Raw genomic sequence first — 27,280 nt, forward strand, 5'->3', positions numbered from 1 at the left:
TTAGGAAAATCCCATGCTGATCAGATGGTTAATGTAAATAATCATGCAAAGTTTATACATACCAAGCATATAATTTCATAAATTGCATTATGTTCTCTATAGCAAGCAATATATAGTTAGAAAATTATCATTCAGGGGGGAAAAAGTACTTTTCTATTAAATTATGGTAAACTGCATACATCAAGAGCAAAATTTTTAGTGTATGTAAGTTTATGAAAGGCTTATAATTTTCCTGTTTTTGTTTTCCCCCTCCCTTTAAAAACTTAAATTGCAAAGCAATAAATTTTAAACTTTATAACATTTTATCATTTAATGTAAGTAGAAAGAGAATTTTGTATTACTAAAGAAAATATTTTAAAATATAATGTTATATTTACAGGTATTGGAACAAACTGGAGTAAAAAAAGAAGACATTTCATTATGGGAAATAAATGAAGCTTTTAGTGTGGTTGTTCTAGCCAATATTAAGTTACTGGGTTTAGATCCAACAAAAGTCAATGTGCATGGTGGTGCTGTAAGCCTTGGACATCCTATAGGGTATGGTGCATTATTTAGTCACAGTTAATTTGTAATATCAAAAGTTATAAGATACTAGTATGTTCATAGTCTTATAGATCAGATATGTAGCCTCCTTCCCACCCATCCACCTTTCCTTTTTTTTTACAAAAGTTGGAGATTTATGTGAGTATAGTGCTGAAAATAGAAATAAAATTCTTATTCCTATATTTGCAATTAGAACACTGACTTCATACATGCATTCAAAACGATGATAGTATTTAAAAATTTTGCTTTCTTAATAGAGTGATTTGCTTAATTATAACAATTTATTGTTTTATAAATATATCTTAAGTGCATTTTGTATGCTGTTCCCACCAAATGTAGCCAAAAGAGAAAATGTCCATTGTTGAAATGAAGAAGGTAAGAAAATATTTTGCATTGTGATACACTGGATAGAAAATATTTATAAACACTATATTATTTAAAGAAATATGAAAGCAGCATTTGGTGCTATGTACAAAAAATTTTAAAGTTTATTATTATCTGTTTGGCATGCTTCATTATGCCCAAAATATTAAAGCAATGAAGCAGTGTTAGCTGATCACTGGAGGGATAGAAAACATAACTGAATTATGAGGCATTAAATTCCCTCAAAAACTGTTATATTTATTTTGTGTATTAAAATCACTGTATATAGTTATTATTTGCTATAAAAATGCAGATTTTAAAAACAAAAATGAAGCTAAGGAAAATTGGTGAGCAAAAATTAATCATTAAAATCTGAAAGTTGTATTGTAAAACTTCTTTACATTTGTTTCAAAATTTAAGAAATTATAGTTGTAATCCTATATTTGCAGTTTTGCTTAGCACAGAGTGGAAAAGAAAAAAAAAATTAAAATATTGCTATAATTTTATCGGTTGCAAATTTCAAAATGCAAGCAAAATGATGTACAGTACAAAGTCCAAAATTCGCACGTCCATTATCCAGAATGATATAAAATCCGGACCTCAAAGCCACTAACATTTTTTTTATTACTGCTTTACGCATACGCATTTGATTTTTTCTTCCATAATAAAACTTGGAGATTTTCACTTAAAAATTCCGATTCTTAATTTCACTTAGGCACTAAATAAGATACGTCGTTATGGAAAAACAATCATGTAAGCATAAATTTGTGAGATTAATAATTTGGCTCCTTAGCTGAGTATCTACTTGGCATGCATCTCAAACCGAAACATTCACCTATTTTATATCCCTAACGCCGACCTGGTCAGTCATTATTTATTATATTTTGCTTTCATCACTGCATGTTTATCAATACATGACAGCTTCAGTAATAACTCATGCTGTGATATCTAAATTTTTTTATATTAGTAATTGAATAACAAAAGTATGGCAACCTTTTATGCTAACATTGCACTTGGCGATAATTATAGATTTTTAAATGCTCTAAGAAATGTTGACGAGGAAAAATTCAACAAAAATTTCTTTTCATATGCTAAAAATAGATTTTATTAATGAAATTCATGGGCCAAAATATTACATTTAGTGCTATTTTAATTAAGAATAACTGATATGTTATTCACCATTAACTCAGAAGTGGCGGTAGAATATGCCGCCATCAGACGGCAGAATATAGGGAAGACGAAATTTTTGGAATTTGGGGAAGCACCAAACAGCAAAATTAAGGGATGAGAAGTATTTATGATTTAGGAAAAGCACTGGGATCCAAAGTTTAGGCATGGTGAAAATTTAGAACTTAGGAAAGTGCTTTGTAGCAGAATTTAGGGCCCGTAGAGACTGCACCAGGCAGTGTAGGCTGAATTCAGTAAGACAAATAGGAGCAAGACAAAATTTAGCGAAACAACTTGGCTTTCGTTGCCAATCTTGTGATACACAACCAATAATGTATAACGCACGCTATTAAGTTAGGCTAAAATTATCTTTACTGATTCTAAGGCATTGCAATTAATGTAGCAGACTGCGCTGCTCCCTGATCTTCTAATTTGATCAAGCTTATTATTTTTTGCAGACTGTTATTATTACGGCAATTTTATAAAAACTAAGCTTGAACTTTCAATTATGTCGAAAAGAGTTTCCAATTCTGGAGTTGCCAAAGGAAAATCATGTTTCGATGTCTATTAAACAAAAAAAAAAAAAAAAAAAAAAAAAAAAAATGGATATAGGCATATCCGTTTCAAAATTATGCAAGGAGAAAGGCATTGGAAAGTCCACTGTATATTACACAAGAAAAAAGAAAAAGGAACTTTTTAATTTTTTGTGGAAGCATCTTAAAGAACTTACATTGAAAGAAATGTTTAATAACATAAACAAATAAATATTAAGCTTTCTTTTGTAAATTTTGATACCCTTTAGATTATAATTGTTCTTTATTTCATAAATTACGATTTCATATTTTTAATTGTATAAGTTCTGCATGCCATCTTACCAGATTTAAATTGATGATGTATTATCCAGAAAAATTCCCAAATCCGGAATCGCCGAAGTCCCGACCAATCTGGATTTCAGAATTTGTACTGTAACAATATCTGTGGTAGTCAAAATGTAGCAGTTCAGATGTGCCCAATATTGTTTTACCCAGAACCAGGACAAGGGAGACACTTGTCTCAGTCGAACAACTAGAAGAAGCACAAATTAATCGTGAAATATTAGCAATTCATTTTAGAAATTAGAAATTCCGGAATATATGGTATATCACATTTCTGAATATATAAGGCTCTGATAAAAAAATATAAAAATTAGAGTATTATGGCTTTAAAATAATTACCTTTGATGAATATGAAAGTAATAATATAATTAGTTTGACTATATATAGGAGCATATTTATCTCTTTGCCTCAGGTGAAAAAATATCTAGGCATGGTGCTGGTATCTTCATCCACTCGCATGATCATTTGGATTTTATATAATTAAATATGAGAAAAGGAACTATTCACAGATAAGCTCTATGTGTATTCTTAGGTTACAAGATATCCTTGAAATTCTGAGTCCACATCCCAACTTCATGAACATAAATATATTCGTACGCTTTTTTCATTATATGCATATTTTGCATTATATGCTATGATTGCATTTTTTTATTATTTTTATTATTATTATTGCATGACTTATCACTCATTACTGCTGAATTGAGAAAATTTAGGGGCAATGCATTGTAGTTGGCCAAGAATTCATGATAATATTCCACTTTGTCAGCATGTTAAACCAGTACCAAAGTTTTATAGGTACAGATTCGTATTCCAAAAATTCTTGAAAAGATACTCTCATTCTTCAAAATATCCAAAAGAGCTTTCATGTTACATGAAAGAAAATTTATCAGTCATCAACAACAAACAACAGCCATGATTTGCTCAGTGCTAGAGCTAATTGGTCAGTCCAACCAGGTTTCCTCTTTGATCAAAGTTTCCCTGCATTTAAACTTGTTTATTCACTTAGCAATCTTGCTATAGATAGAAAAGTCTTCACACATCATACCTTCAAGCTCACTTTCAATCTGTGGGGTGTAGTAACTGTTTAGCTTGAAGAACTTGATGACTGAGCACATGTCATTTTTAACTATTTTAAAGATAACCATCAACAAGCAGAAAATTTGGAAAATGAAGATGAAACATCAATAAACATAAAAATATGTTTTTTTAGATAAACTATGGTTTTCTAAATTGGAACTATCTTTGTATGAACTTTTTTGCTGAAACTAGTAATACCTTGCAAATTCTTAGATTTGCTCAGAACGATTGTTTAGTGCTATAGATAGCTATATTTTTTTATTATAGATTTATATAGATTACTGAATTACGGCAGATTAACTGATTTACTACCTTTCTTTGTACCTTTCAGCATCATTACACAGATTTACTAAATTTTGAAATTTAAAATGCATATATTTTGGTTAACTGAAGCTTAGACTTTGTGCTGCTTAGATCCATATATCTGTATGTCTACCTACAAGTGTATTTTACTTTCTAAAGCCTGCAAAGTACTTTTGAAAGTAAAGAAACTGGAAGCCACTTCTTTAAATGAAAATTAAAAAATCCTTGACTGACACTTCTAGTATTATGATGGTTATTTCACAGGTGATGTGTAATGCAACCTTTTATATCACTTTTTAATGTTGTTGGGTTGTTTAGAGAATAATTTTATTTCATTTTTTCAGAAGGCTTAAGGTCTACTTTTTAATAGGAACTTTATACTTAATAGTAATTATATATTTTGACAGCTGATATAGCAAAGCTTGCTTTTGAAAAAGTTCAATTGATTCTACGAGTAGTTTTTGGTTGGTGCGCCTTCAGATAAGGAAAGTGAAAAGCAGCATTTGCAGGATATTTTACTTTTTTATATCGAAAAGGTAAACATGCTGTTCAAGCAAGAAAAAAATTACTCAAAGTGTTTGTAGAAGATGTATTGACAGAATGCCAGTGCCCAAACTGGTTTGCAAAATTTTGATCTGGCAATTTTGACCTTGAAGATGCACCATGTTCTGGAAGACCAGTTAAAGCTGATGAAGACATAGTAAAGGTATTAATTGATACAAACCTGCGAATAACAACTCGTAAGATCACAGAGATATTTAATTTATTGATAGTTTATGATCATTTGAAACGCATAGGTTTAATCTCAAAGCTCGACATTTGGGTTCCTCATGTTACAGAGAGAAATTTGTGTCGTCATGTTGAAGTATGTGATTTGCTTCTCAAACATACAGAAAATTATCCATTTTTGAAGTGCATCATGACTGGGGACAAGAAATGGGTTTTCTACAACAATGTTAAATGCAAGAGAAGTAAAAAGATAAACCAGCTCAAAGCACTTCGAAAGCTAATATTCATCAAAAAAAAAGGTAATACTATCCATGTAGTAGGACTTCAAAGGAAGTTTTTTTTTTAATTTATTAATTATTATTATTATTATTATTATTAAAGTCTACCGAACAACATAACGATCAATTCTAAAGTGTACTGTCATCAGCTGGACAAACTCAATTCACTTAAACAGAAAAGGCCAGAATTGATCAATAAAAAGGGTGTAGTGTTCCACCGAGATAATGTGAGACCTCATTTTTTTAGTCCAAAGGCATTAGCCCAGAAAGGCTGTTAACTTCAAAACAATGTTTTGCGTTGATTCAATTTTCAAACTGTTGCCACCAAATATTAGAGCCCTGTATTATATTTAAAGAAACTAAATAATGAAGAATCTGCATAAATTTTTCTTGCATTGTGAAAAAACAATGGTACCTACAGCCTTCAAATTTTGAATAATGTAGTCCTCCAACCAAACACGGCTACTTGGAAGCCCGAATTTCAAATTTGTTCAGGTATCTATGTAAAATTTTGTAAAATGGTAACGAATTTTTGATTAACAAATGCAACGATTCCAAAGCAAGCAGTGGCAACACTGTACAGAAAAAGAAACATTTTTATATTCAGCGTGTGAGACTGTGTAATGGAAATTCTAAAGATATGCCATTTTGCTGTTTTTAAATATAGTATGATATTGCTGTTGAATTGAATTTTGTGTGTTTTAAGTGCAAAGAGCATGATATTTAATCAATAAAGGTAACACACAAAATGTTAAAAAAAAAAAAAAAAAAAAAGGGCCTTTTCGGGGTGTAATATAAAATCTGAAGGAATTTTTTTTTTTTTTCCCAAGAGGCAATTTGCCACTATTAATTTCATTTTGGCATTTTGCATTGAAAACTATAAACGGCAAATCACTTTTCAAATTGTTGCCACCAAACATTATAGCCCTGTATTATATGTAAAGTTATTACATAATGAAAAATCTGCATGAATGTATGTATGTTTTTCGCATTGCAATAAAACAATGTTACACTGCGCAAATAAAAAAGGGGGGCAGTTCTAAATCTCATGTTCTACTGCGCCGATTGACAAAATTAAAATTGCGTTTTTCGTGTCTCGAAAGCACAACATAGGATATATATTAGATTTATATATAGCATTGTTCTAACATACGTATTTTAACACAAAATCAGACTTCTGAAATAACATACCATTTTTTTCCATATTTCGATTCTACAACTCAAATTATGCATAGATATTAAATTTTGTAAAATTTGGTGCGAAATTTACGGAGAAATTCAAAAGTATATCTTGGCGAAATTTTTTCAGCTTGGCCAAGAATGGCGAACTTTTTAATATATGGCAACCAATTTTGCTTTCCTTTCCATTATGCCGAAGCAGAAAAAAATGCACCTTGTTTCTACCTTTTTGCATTGTGCATAAAAGTCACTTCGTTTCTACTTCCAAATAATTTTAGAAAAGTGTCTAAAACCACATTTGATGTTTTATCGCTGTCAATAAATATTCCAAAATGTGCTGTTATATAAATTCACATAATCTTTGGAAATTCTGAATACAAAATTGTAATTTCTCGCAGGTATGCTTAGAAATACATCTACTTTAAGATGATGGTAAAAGTGTTATAGATTATAATTCAATTTTTTTTGAAAAATTTATAAAAATTATTTTAAAATAAATCATAAAAAATGTGTGAATTTTATTTGGAATGAACCTAAATTTCGAAATGCGAAGGGAAGAATCAAATAAGCTTAATAAAAAAAGAGAGATTGATAAATATATACCAAATCCAATTAATATTGAAGAGCTAAAATTTTGAGAGCCAATATTTTAAAAACTGCTTGTGATATTTTTTACAAAACTTGGCAGTTTGGCATAATTTGAGTCATAGAATCGAAATATGGAAAAAAAATTGGCATGTCATTTCAGAAAAAGTCCGATTTTGTGTCAAAATACTTATGTTAGAATAATGCTATATATAAATCTAATACATATCCTACGTCATGCTTTCGAGATATGAAAAACACAATTTGAATTTTGTCAATCGGCTTGATTGTGAGCTTGTTAATCATGAGCTTGATTTGTTCTTGAAGGCTGTTTGTAAACTAAAATGTTTGTAAATCAAAGCAATTTACAATTCCGGATTTGGGATTTTTCCGGATATTAGGTCATTATTTTAAATCTATTAAGATGACATGTAGAAATTATAAAATTAAAAACATAAAGTCATGAAGCATTTATGATCTAAAAATGTATCCAATTTTTTTAAGCTTAATATTTATTTGTTTACTTTATTAAACATTCCTTTCAATGTAATTTGTTTAAGTTGATCCATTTTTTATGCTAATACTTTGTCTTTAGTTCTAAAGACAGACATAATTTCTTGTTCAGTTACAAAGTTCCATTGTTCTAGTCCTGTAACTGCTGTGTCAAAAATTCTGACTAACTTATCAAGGAAATTTTATCAGTTTTCAATAACTTCTCTGTCACTTTCTTCTCTATAAGTAGCAATATTTTCTGGATCTAGAATCATACAAGAGATATCGCCGTCAATTAATTGATTGATGATTTGGGCATTATTATCGCCATAAAAAGCTTCTGTTATATCATCGTCATTTAATACTGCTTCTCTATGTTTCTTTACAAAATCCATTAATTGGGAAATTTCACTTTGGGTTTCTGATATCCCGAAACCTTCAAATTCGCAGCTGTCATTTTCATCATCCTCACCAAAATATGGTAGCTGATCATAAATTATACCAAGCATTTTTTAAAGTATCTGGAGACACATCCTCTCATGATCTTGTGATGCTCCACACAGCAGATTTTATGCTAAAATATTTCAAAAATTCTTGAATAATCTTGCCATTATTCAAGAAATTTAACATGTCTTTTAAAAATGGTACTTTATATTTCCATTTAAGCACACACACTACTCCAATATCCATAGGTTGAATAATGGACATACAATTTAAAGGAAAGAATAATATGGATACATTTTGTTTCACTAAAACTTTTAAGTGAAATATGAGCCAAAGAGTTGTCATCAGGATAATTTTTGCATCATCTCGTAAACCAACTGAATTCAAATGCTGGCAAGCCTTGGGCATGAAATGATTTTCAAACCAATCACTCATTAATGCTAATGTCATCCATGCTTTTTTAATTGCTCAATATATAATGGGGAAAATCTTTACTGCTTTAAATGCTCAAGGTCATGTATTTTTTCCGATTATGAAAAGAATTCCGATTACTTGTGCATTCCTGCCACATTTGAGCATGATAAAACTGTTAGTCTTGCTTTGGAATCTTTGACTCCAGTTGGAGCCTTTTCTGTACTGGTTTCCAAGGTATTTCGCAATACATAATATTGCCCAAAAAGACCAATTTCATCAGTGTTGTAAATTTGTTCTCACGACAACTTTTCAGTATTAATGAGTTCGATAAATTCATCTGGAAATTTTTAATTGCCTTATTAGGCAATTAAAAATTAAGCATGGCAATTTCTGAATTTGGTTAACCAACCTGTCAAATGTGTGCACTCAGTTTATAAGTTCATTTCTTCATTAAATATTTTGGCTTGAGCCATTAGCACTGTACCCGTCAATGACAAGCCCTCGCTGCGATGCTGTCTGTCCCATCATTTCAACCATCCCAGTTACTCAATCATCAGTTTGTCATAATCATCACTTTTACCATAACGAATAATTTTTCTGTTATTCATTGCAAGTAGGGTGTCGGAATCCACAAAAAGTTCAAAAAGTTCCTTTTTCTGTTTTCATATGTCATATACAGTTGACTTTACAACGCCATGCTCCTCATATAATTTTGAAACCTTTATCCATTGTTTGCAGCAATTTCACTAATTGATTAATGGGGATGGAACCATGCTTTCGCTTTGTAGATCCTGTTGCAGCTCCAGAATTCGAAACTCTTTTCGACATAATCAAAAGTTCAAACTTTAATTTTCATAAAATTGCTGTAATAATAACAGCCAGCAAAAAATAATAAGCTGGATCAAATCAGAAAGTTAAGGAACAGCACAATCTGCTATATTTACTGAAAATCCTTGGAATCAGTAAAGCATAATTTTAGCCTTAATAGCGTCCTCTATACATTATGGGTTATGTATCATGATATTGGCAATGAAAGACAAGTTGTTCCACCAAATTTTATCTTGCTTCTATCACACATTGAGACAATTAAGCCTGAATTGTATTAGTTATTTTTTATACTTTTGTCTATTTTTTGCGCATGCTTAAGGCTTATCTGAGTCCTGAATAAATAAATTCCCACATATATGTAGTATCCGTAAGTGCGACACAACCACCAGAGGGCCTCACCGATGCGCCAGCAGCGAGGTGAAAGATGAGTATGACATAGACAGAGAGACTCTTGTGCTATCCCACGCGAAGGTGGTGAGCTGCACGTGAAGGTGTAGAATAAGGAACTGTAGTTTTCCACGCGAAGGTGGTAAATTGGACTGTACTGTTTAATACATCAGCAAATGCGAGTAGGCACTAATCGGTTATGTGATAAGACTGGTAAAAGCTATACATAATCCTCTTTGTATCAAACGGCACTTGTATTTAATCTAATTTGTACCTTTTCTGATTATCTTTATTAAATGTTCTGTGGTGTGGAAAACAAAGTTGGAACTGTTATTTAGCATCTTCAACTCCCCTACTACAGAAAATCTGGGGGCCCTGTCCGAGATATTTGGATATTTGGATACTTCAGAGAAGGTACTGTGAAAACTTTGCTTTATTTCTTTCTTGAAGATAGTGATACTTTTGTTTCGTTTTTAAAATGAGTTTCCTAAATAATTTAAAGAAAAGTGATTTAATAGTAATTGCGGAACAAATTGGACAGACTGTTCCAGAAAATGCTCAAAAAGCTGAAATTAGAAGAATTATCGAAAATTCTGATGTTTTCAAAACGAACGTTGAATTTGTTCGTGGCGTCGTCAAGTCGATCGCAGAGGATCGGACGCCTAAAACAAGTAATGAACACTATTTGTTAGAGATCGAACGTCTTAAATTAGCTCAAATTGAGAAGCAGATTGAATTAGAAAGTTTAAAATCACAATCATTATCGAGTGATAGAAGAAACGCGCAGACTAGTGTTGAAGATATTATTAAAAGCGTCAAAACACTAACTATAGCTGTACCTCAGAAACCGGAAGCTATGCATTTGTTTTTTCAGTCACTTGAGAAAGCTTTTACTACTAAAAGTGTACCAGTGGAGTTAAAATCAGAAGTGTTGATTAATATATTAGGTGATAAATGTAATAATGTTCTAACGTATGTTTCTGAACAAGAAATCGCGGATTATGATAAATTAAAAACTCTAATCTTGAAAGAATTTCAGCCAACACCGCGTGAGTGTTTGAACAATTTAAAAAATGCGCAGAGACATTCATCTGAATCACATGTTCAGTTCGCGTCTCGACTCAGTGCAACTTTCAATTATTATTGCAAGTTAAGAGAGGTAGATGACTTTAAGAAATTGTGTGATCTTATTGTATCTGATAAGTTGTATGAAACTCTTGATTCTAAAACAAAGGAACATATTAGTGTTCGGGAGGGTCAAAGTTGGTTCCCTCCTAATCAATTGGGAAGAGAATGTGATTTATTTTATTCATCCAGGGGTAAATCTTTAGTTGATACCAATAACACACGAATCGAAACTCCAGAAAATAAAAAGCTTAATTTTTCCAAAAACAATCTTAGAAAAGCTCAGAGCAATTTCAAGGATTCAGGGAAGTTTGTAAATCAGGGCAGTAGTAAACCAGAACGTATTTGCTATGTTTGTGGGAGTAAAGGGGAATTATTTCATTTTGCTAGAAATTGTCCCAAACGGTTAGGAAAGGAGGAAAGTTTGTCTCCAAAAAAGGTATCTGGGTTAGAGATTGACTCGGATAATGCAGCTAGAAATAAGTTAGAATTTATTGAACTGTTGATTGATGGTAAAAAAGTAAAATGTTTAATAGATTCTGGAAGTGAATTGATAGTTGTAAAGAAATCCCTTTTTCCGAATAAATTATCAACTGGATGTATAGAACTCAAAAGTTCGTTTGGTCACGTGGTTAAAGCGGAAACGGCTAAGTTTATTTTTTCTTTATGCGAAAGCAAAAAACAAAAAGAGATTGAAGCAGCGATAGTTGATGAATTGATAACAGACTGTATTTTCCCCCCTTCCTGTCTAAAAATGATCTGTTGCGACCAGGTGATGATTATGCAGTATGAAAATGATTCCGTCTCTTCGGAAAGGAATTTTTTGTCTTTTATTTCTGCAGCCATTGAGGCAGACAGCGAAACAGATTTATGGCATATTAAAGATGAAGGATTACGCAATACTGTTTCCACTCTTATTAATGATTATAAACCGTTAGAAAAGCCGCGCAGTACAGACTTAAAAATGAAAGTAATATTAAAAGATGATATTCCAGTTTCTCAGCGTTCGAGAATTCCTTTTGCTGATCAAAAAATTGTTGATAATCAAATAGATGAATGGTTAAAGGATGGGATTATAAAGCCGTCGTGTTCAGAATATGCTTCGCCAATTGTTTTGTGTAGGAAAAAATCGGGCAAGACACGGATTTGTGTTGACTTTAGGCAGTTAAATAAAAAAATAGTTAAGGATTCTTTTCCTATGGCACAAGTAGAAGAAGTTTTAGATCGTTTGGGTGAAGCAAGGGTTTTTTCGACATTAGACTTAAAGAATGGTTTTTTTCATGTTCCAGTTGAGGAAAACTGCACTAAATATTTGGCATTTATTACTCATTCAGGCTTGTACGAATTTCTAAAAGCACCTTTTGGTTTGTGCACGTCCCCTAGTGTGTTTCAAAGATTTATTTATAATGTGTTTAGAGATTTAATTCGGGATGACACTGTTGTTACTTACATGGACGATTTTATTATTCCAGCACGAAATGAGAAAGAAGGCTTAGAAAAGTTGAAACACGTTTTAGAAGTAGCCAAAGAATATGGTTTGGAGATTAATTTTAAGAAATGCCAATTTTTGAAAAGAAAAATAGAATTTCTCGGGTATGTTATTGAGGATGGTACAATTCGCCCCTCTACTGAAAAAACCAGGGCTGTTCAAAATTTCCCGGAACCCAAAAACCTTAAGCAGATTCAAAGTTTCTTGGGCCTTACTGGGTATTTTAGGAAATTTATTGCCAATTATTCAAAAATAGTGAAACCATTAAGTGATCTTCTTCGTAACGGAGCAGAATTCAAATTTGGGCCTGAACAAAAAGATGCATTTAATAAATTGAAAGAACTTTTATCCACAAGTCCGGTTCTTCATATTTTTAAACAAGGAGCACCATTAGAATTGCATACAGACGCAAGCAGTCATGGTTTCGGCGCTGTATTGCTACAAAAGTCAGATGATGGACAGTTACACCCCATTTACTTCATGAGTAAAAAAACGAGTCTCCAACAAGAGAAGCTATCTAGTTATGAGCTTGAAGTTTTAGCTATAGTAGAAGCTCTAAAGAAATTCAGGAATTACCTTTTAGGATCTAAGGTCAGGATAGTTACGGATTGCGATGCTTTCCAGAAGACCATGTTTAAGAAAGATCTAACTCCTAAAGTGGCGAGATGGGCGTTACTTCTAGAAGAATTTGACTACGAAATTGTTCACAGATCTAGGCAACAAATGAAGCATGTGGATTCCTTAAGTAGAAACGCGGTCATGATGGTTACTTGTTCTCAGGGAGAAATTACAGCCAAAATTGCAGCTGCGCAAAGAAGTGATGAGCGTCTCCAGTTGCTAAAATCCTTATTCGAGCAAGGACTAAAGAAAGATTTTCTAGTGAAAAATGGAATATTATACAAGTTTGACAGAGCTCATGAGTTACTTGTGGTACCCGAAGCATTAGAGCTAGAAATCATACGTAGTATCCATAACAAGGGACATTTCGCAGTGTCTAAAACAGAAGATCTGCTAAAAAACGACTTTTATATTCCTAACCTTAGAAAACGAATTGAGCAAGTTATTTCAAATTGTGTAGAATGTATTTTGTGCGACAGAAAACGAGGTAAGAGCGAAGGATTGCTCAATCCCATACCAAAAGATAGTATCCCTTTGAGCACTTTTCATATCGATTTTATAGGACCATTACCTTCGACAAATAAGAACTACAATCACATCTTAACCGTGGTTGATGCATTCACAAAGTTCGTATGGCTCTATCCAGTAAAGTCTACATCAGCTCAAGAGGCATTGCAGAAGCTGAAACTGCAACAATTAACTTTCGGTAATCCTTTGAGAATTATAAGTGACAAAGGTACGGCGTTTACCTCTAAAGACTTTGAAGATTACTGCAATCAAGAGAAGATCCAGCACATATTTACAACTACAGGCGTTCCTAGAGGAAATGGACAAGTGGAAAGAATTCATCTCACTCTGATTCCAGTCCTATCTAAATTATCCATAGATGATCCAACCAAGTGGTACAAATATGTTGGCGATGTACAAAGGATCTTAAACAGCACTAAGAGCAGAAGCACAAAGAGTTCTCCATTTGAGCTTCTCACTGGTGTTAAAATGAGAAATCGAGAGGACTTAAAGATTATGGAAATTCTTGAAGAAGAAGAAAGAAATACTATGATGAAAGATCGAGAAGATATGAGAGAAGAAGCAAGAAAAAACATTCTAAAAATTCAGGAAGAGAATAGAAAAACATACAACAAAAAGAGGAAAGAGGCACAAGTATACAATGTGAACGACTTAGTTGCCATACAAAGAACGCAATATGGAGGTGGTCTAAAGTTAAGGCCAAAGTTCTTCGGTCCATATCGTGTAACAGCGAGGAAAGGCAAAGATCATTACCAGGTGGAAAAAGTGGGACACCATGAAGGTCCTGGATGTACCACTACAGCAGCTGATCTCATGAAGCCGTGGACTTCTACTATATAAAACCATGTGTGGTTCTTCCGCACTTTTCTTTTTGTTTTTTTTTTCCTTTTCTTTTGTTTTTTTTTTAAATTTATTTTCAGGTGCTGTCTTGATGTTCCAGTGTTGCTGATCCGTGTTTTCGAGGACAAAAAAGCGTCAGGAAGGCCGAACTGTAGTATCCGTAAGTGCGACACAACCACCAGAGGGCCTCACCGATGCGCCAGCAGCGAGGTGAAAGATGAGTATGACATAGACAGAGAGACTCTTGTGCTATCCCACGCGAAGGTGGTGAGCTGCACGTGAAGGTGTAGAATAAGGAACTGTAGTTTTCCACGCGAAGGTGGTAAATTGGACTGTACTGTTTAATACATCAGCAAATGCGAGTAGGCACTAATCGGTTATGTGATAAGACTGGTAAAAGCTATACATAATCCTCTTTGTATCAAACGGCACTTGTATTTAATCTAATTTGTACCTTTTCTGATTATCTTTATTAAATGTTCTGTGGTGTGGAAAACAAAGTTGGAACTGTTATTTAGCATCTTCAACTTCCCTACTACATATATTTAAGGCTTATCAAGGGCCAGCGCTAGATAACTTACCACCTGATAGGTCTCTTCGGTCCTAAATTCTGCTATTAAGTGCCTATCTAAGTTCTAAATTTTTGCCGCCCCTAAATTTTAGATCCCAATGCTTTCTCTAAATTCCAAAAGTTCTGTCTGCCCTAAATTCTGCTGCCTGGTGTGACCATGCGAGCTCTGGTGCTGGTTTTGGGCTCATGTGAATAACAAATCAGTTATTCTTAATTCAAGTAGCACTCAATGTAATCTTTTGGCCTATGAGTGTCATTAACAAAATATGTTTTTTAGCATAAGGAAATAAATTTTTAAAAATTTTTCCTTGTTAACATTTCTTAGCTCATTTAACTTAAATCTATAATCATCGCCAAACATAAAGCCAGCATAAAAGGTTGCCATATTTTTGTTATGAGCCATTACTCAAGTTGTCATGTGTTGATAAACATACGTGATGAAACCAAAATATAATAAATAATGATTCATCATGTTGGTGGCAGAGATATAAAATATTAGTAGGTGTAACATCAACAATGTTCCTAGGTAGAATGTTTCGATTTGAGATGTGTGCCAAGCAGATACGCAGCTATGGAGCCAAATTATTGATCACACAGATTTATGCCAAAATGATTGTTTCTTCAATAACAAGATATTTTATTCAGTTTTATTCAGTACCAAAAACACATTAAGAATAGAGACTCTTCGCATGTTTTATTATTGGGCCAGGGGGTAAAAATATTTAAAGTGCATGCATAAAGCATACAAAAAAAACTGCCTAAAAAAATAGGTCATTTGTTTCTTTGATATTAGAATTTTAGAACATTCTGCATATTTGATGTTTAGATCTTGGACTTTGTACTGTATTTATTATTAAATCGTAAAAAAAAAAAAAAAAAAAAAAAAAAAAAAAAAAAAAAAAATTAAATATTACATTATAAAACAAGGCTAATATTTTATTTTCTTTCATTTCCATAGGATGTCTGGAGCTAGACTTATTGTTCATTTAGTCCATGCTTTATCTAGTAAACAGTATGGAATGGCAGCCATTTGTAATGGAGGAGGAGGAGCATCTGCAATACTTATACAGAAAATCTAGTTTTTAAATCTGTGCTTTTTGGTGGTGTTGTTATTCTGTTCTATTATCTGCAGCATGTATGAGCAGTTATGAACATTATATATTTTGGAAGACGTGTTATTTTTGTATGATGTGAAAGCCATTGCAATATATTTATATATTTTAATGGTATAATAAATATATATTTTTTCTATAAATTGCAGTCAATTTTTAAAAAAGGTAGGTTTATAGTGCATTTCGTCTCAAAATAGGTATGAACATCTGTAGTTTAAAAAAATGAATGAAGTAAAACAGGCATAGTAGTAAAATGCTATCCATAACCAAATCTGTTAAAAAATATACGATAAGTGCAAATATTGTTAAAGATGTTCAACATATAATAGAAATCATATGATGTTCAACATAAAATATGTATTTTAGAAATTCACATTCAAAACGTGAATTTCTAAAAAATATATTTTACATAAAAAAGTGTTAATTGAGAAACATTGTTTTCAAATTAGCATTTGTAGAAATGCTAAATTTTGATACTTTAATGAAAATCATTCTTTATATGACATTTAAAATCGATGGTTCTTATAGTTTTATTTATAAGGCACGCTTATCTGATTAAAGAATTTTTAAAAATGTGTCAATTATGTGTCAATTATGTGATCAAATTCATCATGCTTCAATTGCCTACTTTGTTTGATTCAATTCTTAAATTAGAATCATGCATCTATGACTTAGTGTGAAAATTGGTGCAGCTGTGTCAGATGGCAAAATTTTTTAGAATTTATTGTGGCAGAATTTAGGATCTGCAGAGATTGCACTGAGCATGGTAAAATGCCCAGCACTGGGCCTGCTTAACATTCAAGAGATATTTGTTATGCTTTTCTAAATGCATTGTAATAATTAATGAGGATTTTGACTTTTTTAATTAATGCTGTGATTTATTAAAATAAATCGATAATTCTTATTGATCTTCCTTTCTATTTGGAAAAGTATATTCCTATGCTAACAAATTTTTAAATTTTATATGATATACTGAGCACTTTTTTTTTTAATACCAGAGGTGTTATTAGTCTCGAGACTCACTTTTGTGTCCAAATCACTTTTTATATTGTTGCCACCACATGTTATCAAGATGCATTACATTTAAAACAAAAAAAAGTATATGTAATCCTCCACCCAAACATGGGCACCCCAAAGACTAAATATGGAATTTCAAATTTGTTTTTGATTTATTTCATATTTTGTACAAATTTAACAATTTTTTAACAAACTCAGCAATTTGAAAGTGAGAAGTGGCAACATTGTTCAAAATAAAATGTTTTTATCTCTAACTTGCCATTTGGCAAAATTTAAGATACTTGTCTCTGTTTCACGGGGAAATGGTGTATACACCTGGGCCGTAGGCCCTACCTTTATCGAACAAAATTTAAAAATTGCTAATTATATGAGCTTTAACACAAAGAAAATTTCTAAATTTAAATTTTAAAAAAAATGAGCTATATGAAGAGATTTAAGTAATAAGTTACATAATAAATTTTGTCACAATTAACTTTAAGGCAAGTCGTTAAATTATAATAAAAAGGTAATAAAGTTAAGAAAGGTATTAACATTAAAATATGAAAGGGATGAAGACATATGTAAAAGGATATGAAAGGACATATGGTAAGTGATGAGGATACAAGTTAATATGAGATAAGAATTTAAATAGTGTTGCGAGAGAGTCGGCTAATGGGGGAAGCATGTGGTGCAAGCTTTTCAAGCCGGTGACAAATATCCTGAAAGGGAGACATACAGCAATTGCAAGAATAAACAAGAAGTAGGTGTAACTCCTTCGGTGAAAATTTTAAAAGGGGAAAAGAATAAAAAGGCAGGTAAATAATGGATAAGTTTGAGCAATTTGAAATATTAAATTGACACTGGTTCTGTCAAACAAAATACAAAATGTGTGCATATATGAGAAGAGATACATACATAATACAGTAAGCATAGCTACAATATGCAGTCAAAAGTCTTTAATCTGGACCTAAATAATCTGGAATGATCTATAATCCGGACCTAAAAAGCTACAAACTTTCTGCGCATGCGCGTTTAATGTATAACGGACGGTATAAGCTAAGCTAAAATTATCTAATTATCTATTTCAGTTAATGTTGCAGATTGCGTTGTTCCTTAATCTTCTAATTGGATCCGGCTTATTATTTTTTTCAGACTGTTAGAGCAATTTTATAAAAAGTAAGCTTGAACTTTCGATTATGTCAAAAAGAATTTCCGATTCTGGAGCTGCCAAAGGATCTACAAAACGAAAGCATATGCCGAAATCTGTTTATCAATTTCACGCTGCTCTGCCGGGAAGGGGGGGGACATCGCGGCATGCAATGAACTGAAAGTTGATGTGTCAGCACTATTTTCATCTTCAGGGCAGATGTTTTTATTTATATTCGGCTTATAATTGCTTACTAAATGTAGTATTTCATCTCGATGTACTCCGTCTTTGATATGATTTAAATCAAATTCCTCGTCATTATAATTCACTTCCGATAGTGAAGAAAGTGACACAGAGGTTATTGAAAACGAAAAATTTCGATTGACAAATTAGTCGGTATTCTCGACACAGCAATTATAGGACTTGAACAGCGGAACCTTGTAACTGAACAAGAAATTACGTCTGCTTATAGAATTAAAGAGAATGTATTATCACATAAAACGAGGTCACATAAACCATAAAACCACATACTAACCCTAAAAGAAGTAAACCTCTAAAAAGTAAAGAAAAAAAATAGAATAAAAAAAAGAATTGGATATAAATCGGACACAGGAATGTTTTCATTAGCACGCAGGGATTTAAAGAGCTCACCTCTGTTTACGCTTTTCCTTCCCCCCTCACAAGAGCTGATGAGTAAAATACCAAAGTCAAGCAGAATATATCAAACTCAAGGTCAGGAACCTAAAACTGTGTTCATTTCAAAAGTAATGGACACAGGATGCCATCTAGTGGCCTTCAGAAAAACGTTCCACCTTAAAATGCATATACGCATCACCCGTCCTCTGAACGTGATCTTTACCGATGCGTGGATGGGTCGCCCGGCTCTAAGAGACGTTCTTAGGGAATGCTTATATGGGACGCCCATCCCAAAAGGGTTAAATCTTAAATAATTATGAAATAATGATTAATTAAAATTATAATGTTCTAGGCAATAAAATGCATTACGAAAGATAATACTGGCTGTAAATTTGATTATAAAAGTTACCTAGACTATATATGAATATAAATTTATAAAAAAAAAATTTGTATGATAAATTTGTTCTTTATTAAAAGCATTTTTATAGTTCATGCATGCATTATTAAGTACGAAAATAAATTCGTCTTAAGTGAACAGGACCTGTATATTAGTGGTAGTCATGAAAGTACATAAGTACAAGAAAAAGTTAGATGAAAGAACAGTATTTACATATTAACACAACCAACTTGACAATTTTTTACAGATGAAAAGGAAAAAGTTACTTATCAGGTGGAAGTTGGTGGTTTTCGCTAATATTTTGAGAAAGATTCCCAAACTACTTACTTATTGTAAGTCGGCAGACATTATCAACATATGGAAAGAAAACTAACGTTAGCAATTAAAAATGCAAATACTAATTATTAATTGAAGATTGCATGATATATTAAAAAAATAAAACGTTCTTCTTCTCCAAAATCTTTCTGTTTCTTGCGCTACTCCTCTTCCCAAGGACAAAGCCATCTATTTTCACTTAGAAAAAAAATCAGAATTGCAGAAACCCAGCAATACCAAGCCAAACATATCTCCTTGTTGTTGCTTTTAGACATTTTATGGCAAAATTCTCTATTCCTCCAAAAATTTTACTACAGTTTCTTCCACAGCTGGCAAATTCACAAATGTATATTTTAGAATTCAATTGAGGGCAAAAAAATATCACAATTTGTTTATAAAAAACCATTGGAATACAAGAAAAAGAACTCTTACGAAAATGCTGACATTGCTTGACTGAAGGAATATAATGTGCATGATTGCCAGAGTTTGGCACATTTAAAAATCTAGTGATGGCTGATCTTTAGAATATGGTAACTGGTAGCGACATTTTGGAGGCGATAAAGGTTACTACCTGCGACTTTGGTAATAATGTGAGTAGTACTCAGTTCCGATTACGCATTATTTTGTGTGAGGGAAATGAGAGATCATGGGATATGTCATGTGATATTAATGGACGAATTACGGTTCTTTAATCGGAAAAGGGGGGAAATCGGGAAAAAATCTGGCAATTTTGTATTTGGCTTTATTCTGTGTTGTGTGAAACAGTGTTCGTTAATTTTTGGATCCCATGGCCCTAACTAAAGTGAATTCGAAATGGGTATTTAGTGCGATTGAAAGGGGTAGTAATAAGTGTTTCTTTAAGGTTGTGCGAGATAGAAGTAAAGATGTTTTATTAAGTTATTTATTTTACCTGGTACCTTTGGTACCTTGCTGTGAACTATAAGTATGATTTTAAAGATCCTGAAACAGAAATAAGAAAAGTTTATTGGACACATAATCAAGATTCTGAAGAAGAATAGGTAAGTTAGTATTTTTAATTATTTGAGGATATTATTTTTATGCATTGTTCTAAATGTAAGGTGGAAGTAAAGTAATTTGCGTAAACGTGCATGGAAATAATTTAAATATTTGACACTAAGTATTTGTAACCATTTGTAATGTTTGCGGTCTGAATTAGTTAGTGACGTTTGTAATATAATAGATAATGTAGAGGTAAAAGTTTTTGGATATTTTATTTATTTTATACGGGGAAATCTTCATATTTGGAAAGGGTATATACTTTTTCGCGATCAGGTAATTTCATATATGTACTTTTTACCGGGTTTAAAGATTCAGAAAATTGTTATGCATTTTCGTGAAATTTTTCTAATTTATGAGAAAAAAGCAGTGTACGTGGATATAGTGAAGAGTGTGCGCAATGCCATTTTTGTTTAATTCTGGGATGTTTTTTTAAGAAAAAATAAGTCGACGTGTACATGGTTTAGTGATATTTTAATTAAATGATAGTTATTTTGTGAATTTTATGTTTGTAGGAATTTGGTATACGTTTATTGAAAATTAAAGTTGAATACGTTTATTGAAAATTGAATTGAAAATTGAAATAAATTGAAGTAGACGTGCATGGAAATAATTTAAATATTTGACACTAAGTATTTGTAATGCTTGCGGTATGAATTCGTTGGTGACGTGTATAATATAATAGATGATTTAGAGGTAAAAGTTTTTGGATATTTTATTTATTTTATATGTGGAAATGTTCATATCTGGAAAGGGTATATACTTTTTCGCGATCAGGTAATTTCATATATGTTCTTTTTACTGGGTTTAAAGATTCAGAAAATTGTCATGTATTTTCGTGAAATTTTTCTATTTTATGAGAAAAAAGCAGTGTACATGGATATAGTGAAGAGTGTGCGCAATGCCATTTTTGTGTAATTCTGGGATTTTTTTTAAGTAAAATAAGTCGGCGTGTACATGGTTTATGTGTATGTGTTATTTTGAAAAACCCGTAAGGAAACGGGTATTGTGCACTTTTTCCCAATTTTGCAGTGAATATTTGTTATGATTAAGCACTTTTGTTAGATAAAATTTCTAGCATAAGTGTAATTCGGCTAGTAGATTGTTGGAAGAAGTGTTCAGTAGATAAAAAGAAAAGAAACATGTCTTTACTTCGTGAAGACAAAATGGCGGCGGGAAAAAAAAAATAGAGGGTTGCCGTAGGAGAGTTGGTCGCCAAATTTTCGCCAAAAAAATGCCAAGTTACCATAATGTAAAGATCGACCCTAGTTATTTCTATTAATATGGTTACGATAACATGCAAATACCAAAAAAAAATTCTAGTTTTATAGCAACAGTTTGAATATTTCATGTTGGAAGTATTTGTAGAAAAATAGGAAAATACATACACTAATTCATTCTGACAATGTAAAAATATTGTTGCGTGCGTACAGGTTCGTAATAGATTGAATCCAAGTCTGATAAAAGGTTAATAAAATTTATTCTTATCACAAGAAATATAAGAAAACATTGAAATTTTCCTCAGAGATATTCGTGCAAGTGTTCACAATATCAGCCAATAATAATCAGTAGAGCGCAAATACGTTAAACAGAACGAAATTCACAGCGCATTTAAAGAGAAAGCTAATCCAATCTCAATGTGTTATATTTTCAAATTTTTACAGAAAATTAAAATATAATGCTGATTTTTGTTGTTTTACTTCAAAATTAATACTTGTTCCGCATGTTATTATACCTTAATTTATTTCAATGTAAGTTGTTTAAATTGCTTTCTTTTTTGTGCTAATACTTTCATTTTAATTTTATAGACATATAATTTCTTGTTCAGTTAGTTCCATTGTTCAAGTCGTGTAACTGCTGCGTCGAGAATTCCGACTAACTTGTCAATCCAAATTTTTTTTTTTTTTTTTTTCAATAACCTCTCTGGCACTATCTTCACCCTCGGTAGCGGTATTTTCTGGATCTAGAACCATACTACAGATTTCACTGTCTGTTAATTGATTGGTGATTGGGGCATTATCATTGCGAATAAAAAACTTCTGTTACCTCCTCTTCTACCCTAAATTCTGCCACCATGTGAGTTGTGGCGCCGGTTCTGGCTTTATCAGTTATTCTTAATTCAAATAGCACTACATATTTAATATTTTTGCTTGCGAGTATCATTAACAAAATGTATTTTTAGCATATGGAACGAAATTTTTGTTAAATCTTTCCTCGTATACATTTTAACGCATCTAACTTAAATCTGTAATCGGATAATACTCTTTGTTATTCAGTCACTAATATAAAAAACTTGTTTAGGCATTGCTGCATGAGTCATCACTCAAGTTGTCATGCATTGATAAACATACGGTGATGAAAGCAAAATGTAATAATGATTCGTTAGATTAATATTAGTAGGGATAAAATCAAAGATGTTTCTATGTGGAAGGTTTGAGATGTATGCCAAGCAGCTACGGAGTCAAATTATTGATCGCACACGCAGCTATGAAGCTACCATATAAGCAGCTATGGAGTCAAATTATTATCACACAATTTTATGCTAAAATGATTATTTCCTCAATAATGAAGTATTTTATTTAGTGCCGAGGTGAGATTAAGAATCGGGACTTTTCGCATGTTTTTATTATGAGGGAAAAAATATCAAATGTGCATGTGTACAGCCTACCTCCCTCCAAAAACAATCCTAAAAAAAATTCGTTGGAGGTTGCTATGAGTTCTGTATTTTAGATCATTCTAGATCTTGGACTTTGTAATGTATATTGGAAGAAAGGGAGGCTTTGTTTAAATTAGAGGGTCATTTTTTAATTTTAATCAAGAAAATACCATTTTATCATAAGAAATGTTTTTAGCATTAGAGTTTCGGGCCACTCAGGTTTAAAATCACACTGGTTAAAAAAAGTACGAAATTTTAGTAAAATAAAAACCGTAAAAAATCTTAAAATAATATATCATACTTTAAATTATATACTGATATGCAATATTTGCATTAAATGATGTAAATTCTATTTCAATTATATCTGGTAGTGCAGCTATTAAAAACCAATTAACTCATTCTAATTTCTTAACATTAATTACTTGCTTTTGAAAAACAAACAAACATTTTATATCTATATATTTTTTAACTGACATTTTGATCTTTCACTTCCCTCTACACATCATATGAGTACTGTCTTATGCATGCAAATTTATCAAATAATAATGAATTAAGCAATGGAATTATTATATGGTTGTATTAAAAAACAGAAAATCTGCAACATAAAATTTGTTTCAGGTAGGGTATTTAAAAAACAAAACACCTGAAATACATTGAAAAAGAACATATTAAATACTGAAATGAGTAATGAGATATTAATAATATGTATAAAAATAATTTACCGCTCATTTATAATATCTTAAAAAGACTTTATATTGCGGTTAGAGTAGAGAGAGGGGTGCCCCTTGTATTATTGCGAAGTTGTTTCATTTATGGTAGCCTGAGTAGTTGAATGTTATGGAAACCCTATTATGACATAATCAGTTGCATGACTGGTAAATTTGTAAAGTCACAATTACATTGTTTCGGCTACGCGGGACTTGACATCGAAAGGGAAAATTCTTAGAACCCGCAAAATTCCAGGAAACCCACCTAGCTAGGTTACCATTTTCATTAACTACAAAGACTTGAATGCCAAACACTAATCGATTATTGCTCAGATTGGGATCACGTGAGGCTTCAGAAGCAGAACTTTCATCTGATTGGTTGTCTCTAACCTTGACTGATTTTTTAACCGTGACACTCCTTTGATTTTTTAAGTGAACATAGGTCGATGTGTACATAGATAAACTCAAGGGAGTGTGCAATGCCAAGTTTGTGCAATTCTGGGATTTTTTTTAAGTGAAAATAGGTCGATGTGTACATGGATACCAAGTTTATGCAATTCTGTCTTGTTACTTTGGCTTTGTGTAGCAATATTCCGGTTAAGATGGATAAATGCTCTCTTTCTTATATAAGATCAGTGTCTGCTTAGATAATGGTGTATCTTGCAAGTTAATAATAAGAATTTCAGACTTGCATATAGATTTTTTTTTTTTTTTTTTTTTAAGAATGACACTATCTTTTCAGAGAAACTTGTTTAGTGAATTTCTTAACATTGAAGGCATTGAGCAAATAAATTAAGTTATACCTTAATTACTTATCTAGAACTTTCGAGATACTTTGCAATCTTTCAAAGATATCACAGTGATATCTTTGTGCTGCTACGTGTTGAATTTCTCTTCCTACAGATCTGAATTGCTTGATGTAATTCACCAAATAATTAACTAAGAATATGAAATCATGCAGCAAGTTCATGTGAGTTAATGAGAAAACATTTCATATAAGCAACAAAAGTCTCATGTTTTTGATATTTTTTTTTTTTTTTTTTTTTTAAATTTCATTATCACATATTCAGTAGTTTTGTTTATTTCATTTGTAACTACATCCAAGTCTTCAGTTTGTTATAATATTAGATATTACCTCAAACATATTCATTAACTTTTAATCAACTACTTTTGAGAAATCAGTGTTTTTGAGCATATGAAGATAATTTTAGATGCCAATATATATTTAAATTATTTAATGATGTTTTAAGTTAATTTGAATATATATAAGATTCTTTAATTTTGAATCTCGCTCTTTTTGGCTCCCAATATTTCATGTTTTTAAAATTACAGCATTAATTTATAGCTAGTAAATTTTATTGAAGTTCAATAAAAATGAAATACAACTTTTAATTTTTTTAAAAAAATTTAAAACTGTTTTATACTTATAAATTAAAAATAGTATATTTAAATGATCAGTATGTATTTAAAAACATTTAATTAAATGTTCTAAAATGAATATCTAATATTGACATACATAGATAATATTATACAGGTGTTTATTTTGTGTAAATACAGATCATTTTTCTTGACAGTGGGGCATAACGTGTCCATCTTTTAATAATCATGATCATTATGGAACTTTTAAAAAATACAAAATTAAAGTAATTTATTTATTTAAGAGTTTCTTAAAGCTTCTAAAAATTTAAGAAACTCTTATATTTTTAAAAGTAATTAAAAATATTTTGTCTCATTTCATAAAGGATTAAAAAAATATTTTATTACACACTCAAAACATTTATATTTTCTTATTTTTAATAGTGTTTCTTACCAATTTAAAAAATTCAGATAAATGGTATTGATTATGTATCATTAAAAGAATCTGGGCTAAAAGTTCTGAAGTAACCAGAAGATGATGTATATATGCACGAGTGTAATGCAAACATGTGTAACACTCACAACTTTTTAAAATAGGGAAAAAATCACTTTTATAGCTATCTTCTTTCAAGCAAATTTTTGAAGAACATTTTGGTCTTTTTGAGATAAAATAGTTTGTCTCTTCTTTGTAATATTCATCAATTATTGTCAAAGGATATACTGATGCTTCTCCTGCTTCAGTTAATACAAAAGAATACGATGAATCAAATATGTCAATTCCACACTTAACAGCTTCTAGCATAGCTTCAGGTCCAAATGTACCATGTAATATTCTGGGTTTATCCTTTGGCAGTATGCTCACAATTTCTTGAAGGATAGGTTTTATTTTGGAAAAGTCAATATTTTGAACATCTGGCCCATTTATATGAAAACCATCTATAACAAACCCATCAACTGATCTTAATGATGTTTCTCGAGCCGATTTTTTCCGAAAAAACATATCATAACCTCCTTGAATAGTACCAAAAATAGCAGTATTTTTTAATTCTTCACAATTAGCATGCTCTTTTAAACATTCATCTAAAAATATTAAAGAATGATCGACAGATTTATTCAAACGTTTCTTTGAGCAGTTTTCAGGAGTGTCACTGTCACACAAAGCTTGGTAGGACGCTGGTCGAAATTCTTTAACGATCTTCATGTATTCTACAACTGATAACATTTTTTTCCCACCATGGCACCAAACAGAAACACCATTTCTAACATTGTAACCGTGTGGAGTTATAGTTCCTGGATCTTGAACTGATAGATGAAATGGATACTCAGGAAGTCCTATAAATGCACTTAGACCCTTACCTTGAGTTCCAACTGCATCTTTAAATTCTACAGTTGTGGGTAAAGTTTGCAATACAAACATATTCTGGATTTCCAATCTTTTCAAAGTGTTAAATGTCAAATGTGGTACAGTACCTGCTCGTGTGAACGCATAAAGCATGGGAGTCTTGAAAGTTTCCGAGCTCCATGGCTTTGGAAATTCTGATAACACTCCGATTCGCCCGATATTATTATTTACACTTTCAACAAATTTCATGTTTCAATTTTAGCACGACTTTTTACTACTACAGTTACAGTTTATTTTCTTAATTAATTAGCAAGCTGAAAAATTACAAGAATTACAACAGATACAAAGAAAGGAATTAAGAATCGTTACGAAAAAAAGATTAACAGATAGCGACACAACGCTGTCATTGGATGGAGATATGCTTTATCTGATTGAAGAGTTAGCTAAGCAGGTTTGCCGCCATTTCGTATAACGGTGTTAAAATCCGCATTGACTAATCGCACGGACGGTGCGGCTATTCACACCAAAGCTGTATGTAAGTCAAGCAGCTTTGATTCACACCACCTACGTTCGCGCATGCGCTCAATCAGCTCAGGTACCAGCATTTTAACAGGACTTAGAAAGAAGGTCGCCGCTTTTTCGGATGGCCTAGAGTCTCCTTTTCCCATCGATAGAAAGACTTGTGTCAACGGGGAAGTGTCTACCCGTACGACGTCGGACGGCTAGCTCAAACATGGTAAAAATGCTAAATGTACGACTGGTTG

General features: G+C 31.8%; 2 protein-coding genes across 2 annotated transcripts in view; one reads left to right on the top strand and one right to left on the bottom strand.

The window, feature by feature from the left end:
- Positions 1 to 16,090, top strand: part of Acat1 (Acetyl-CoA acetyltransferase 1) — a 94,230-nt gene extending 78,140 nt beyond the window's left edge. The window contains exons 12-13 of the mRNA XM_085806930.1: positions 380 to 537; positions 15,794 to 16,090. Coding sequence (XP_085663056.1) covers positions 380 to 537; positions 15,794 to 15,914 — 279 coding nt within the window. The 3' untranslated portion in view covers positions 15,915 to 16,090. The remainder of the gene's footprint in view (positions 1 to 379; positions 538 to 15,793) is intronic.
- Positions 16,091 to 21,918: 5,828 nt separating this feature from the next.
- On the bottom strand, positions 21,919 to 27,198 carry LOC118189472 (queuine tRNA-ribosyltransferase accessory subunit 2). The gene has a single exon (XM_035360077.2). The coding sequence runs from the start codon at positions 26,763 to 26,765 to the stop codon at positions 25,596 to 25,598; it is 1,170 nt and encodes a 389-aa protein (XP_035215968.1). The 5' UTR covers positions 26,766 to 27,198; the 3' UTR covers positions 21,919 to 25,595.
- Between the last annotated feature and the right edge of the window lie 82 nt (positions 27,199 to 27,280).

This window comes from Stegodyphus dumicola, chromosome 1, assembly GCF_044657685.1.
Source record: "Stegodyphus dumicola isolate Sdum_Otavi_A_Nest chromosome 1, ASM4465768v1".
NCBI lineage: Eukaryota > Metazoa > Arthropoda > Arachnida > Araneae > Eresidae > Stegodyphus > Stegodyphus dumicola.

Coding starts and splice junctions, on each gene's coding strand:
- LOC118189472 (XM_035360077.2), bottom strand. CDS start 26,765: ATGAAATTTGTTGAAAGTGTAAATAATAATATCGGGCGAATCGGAGTG.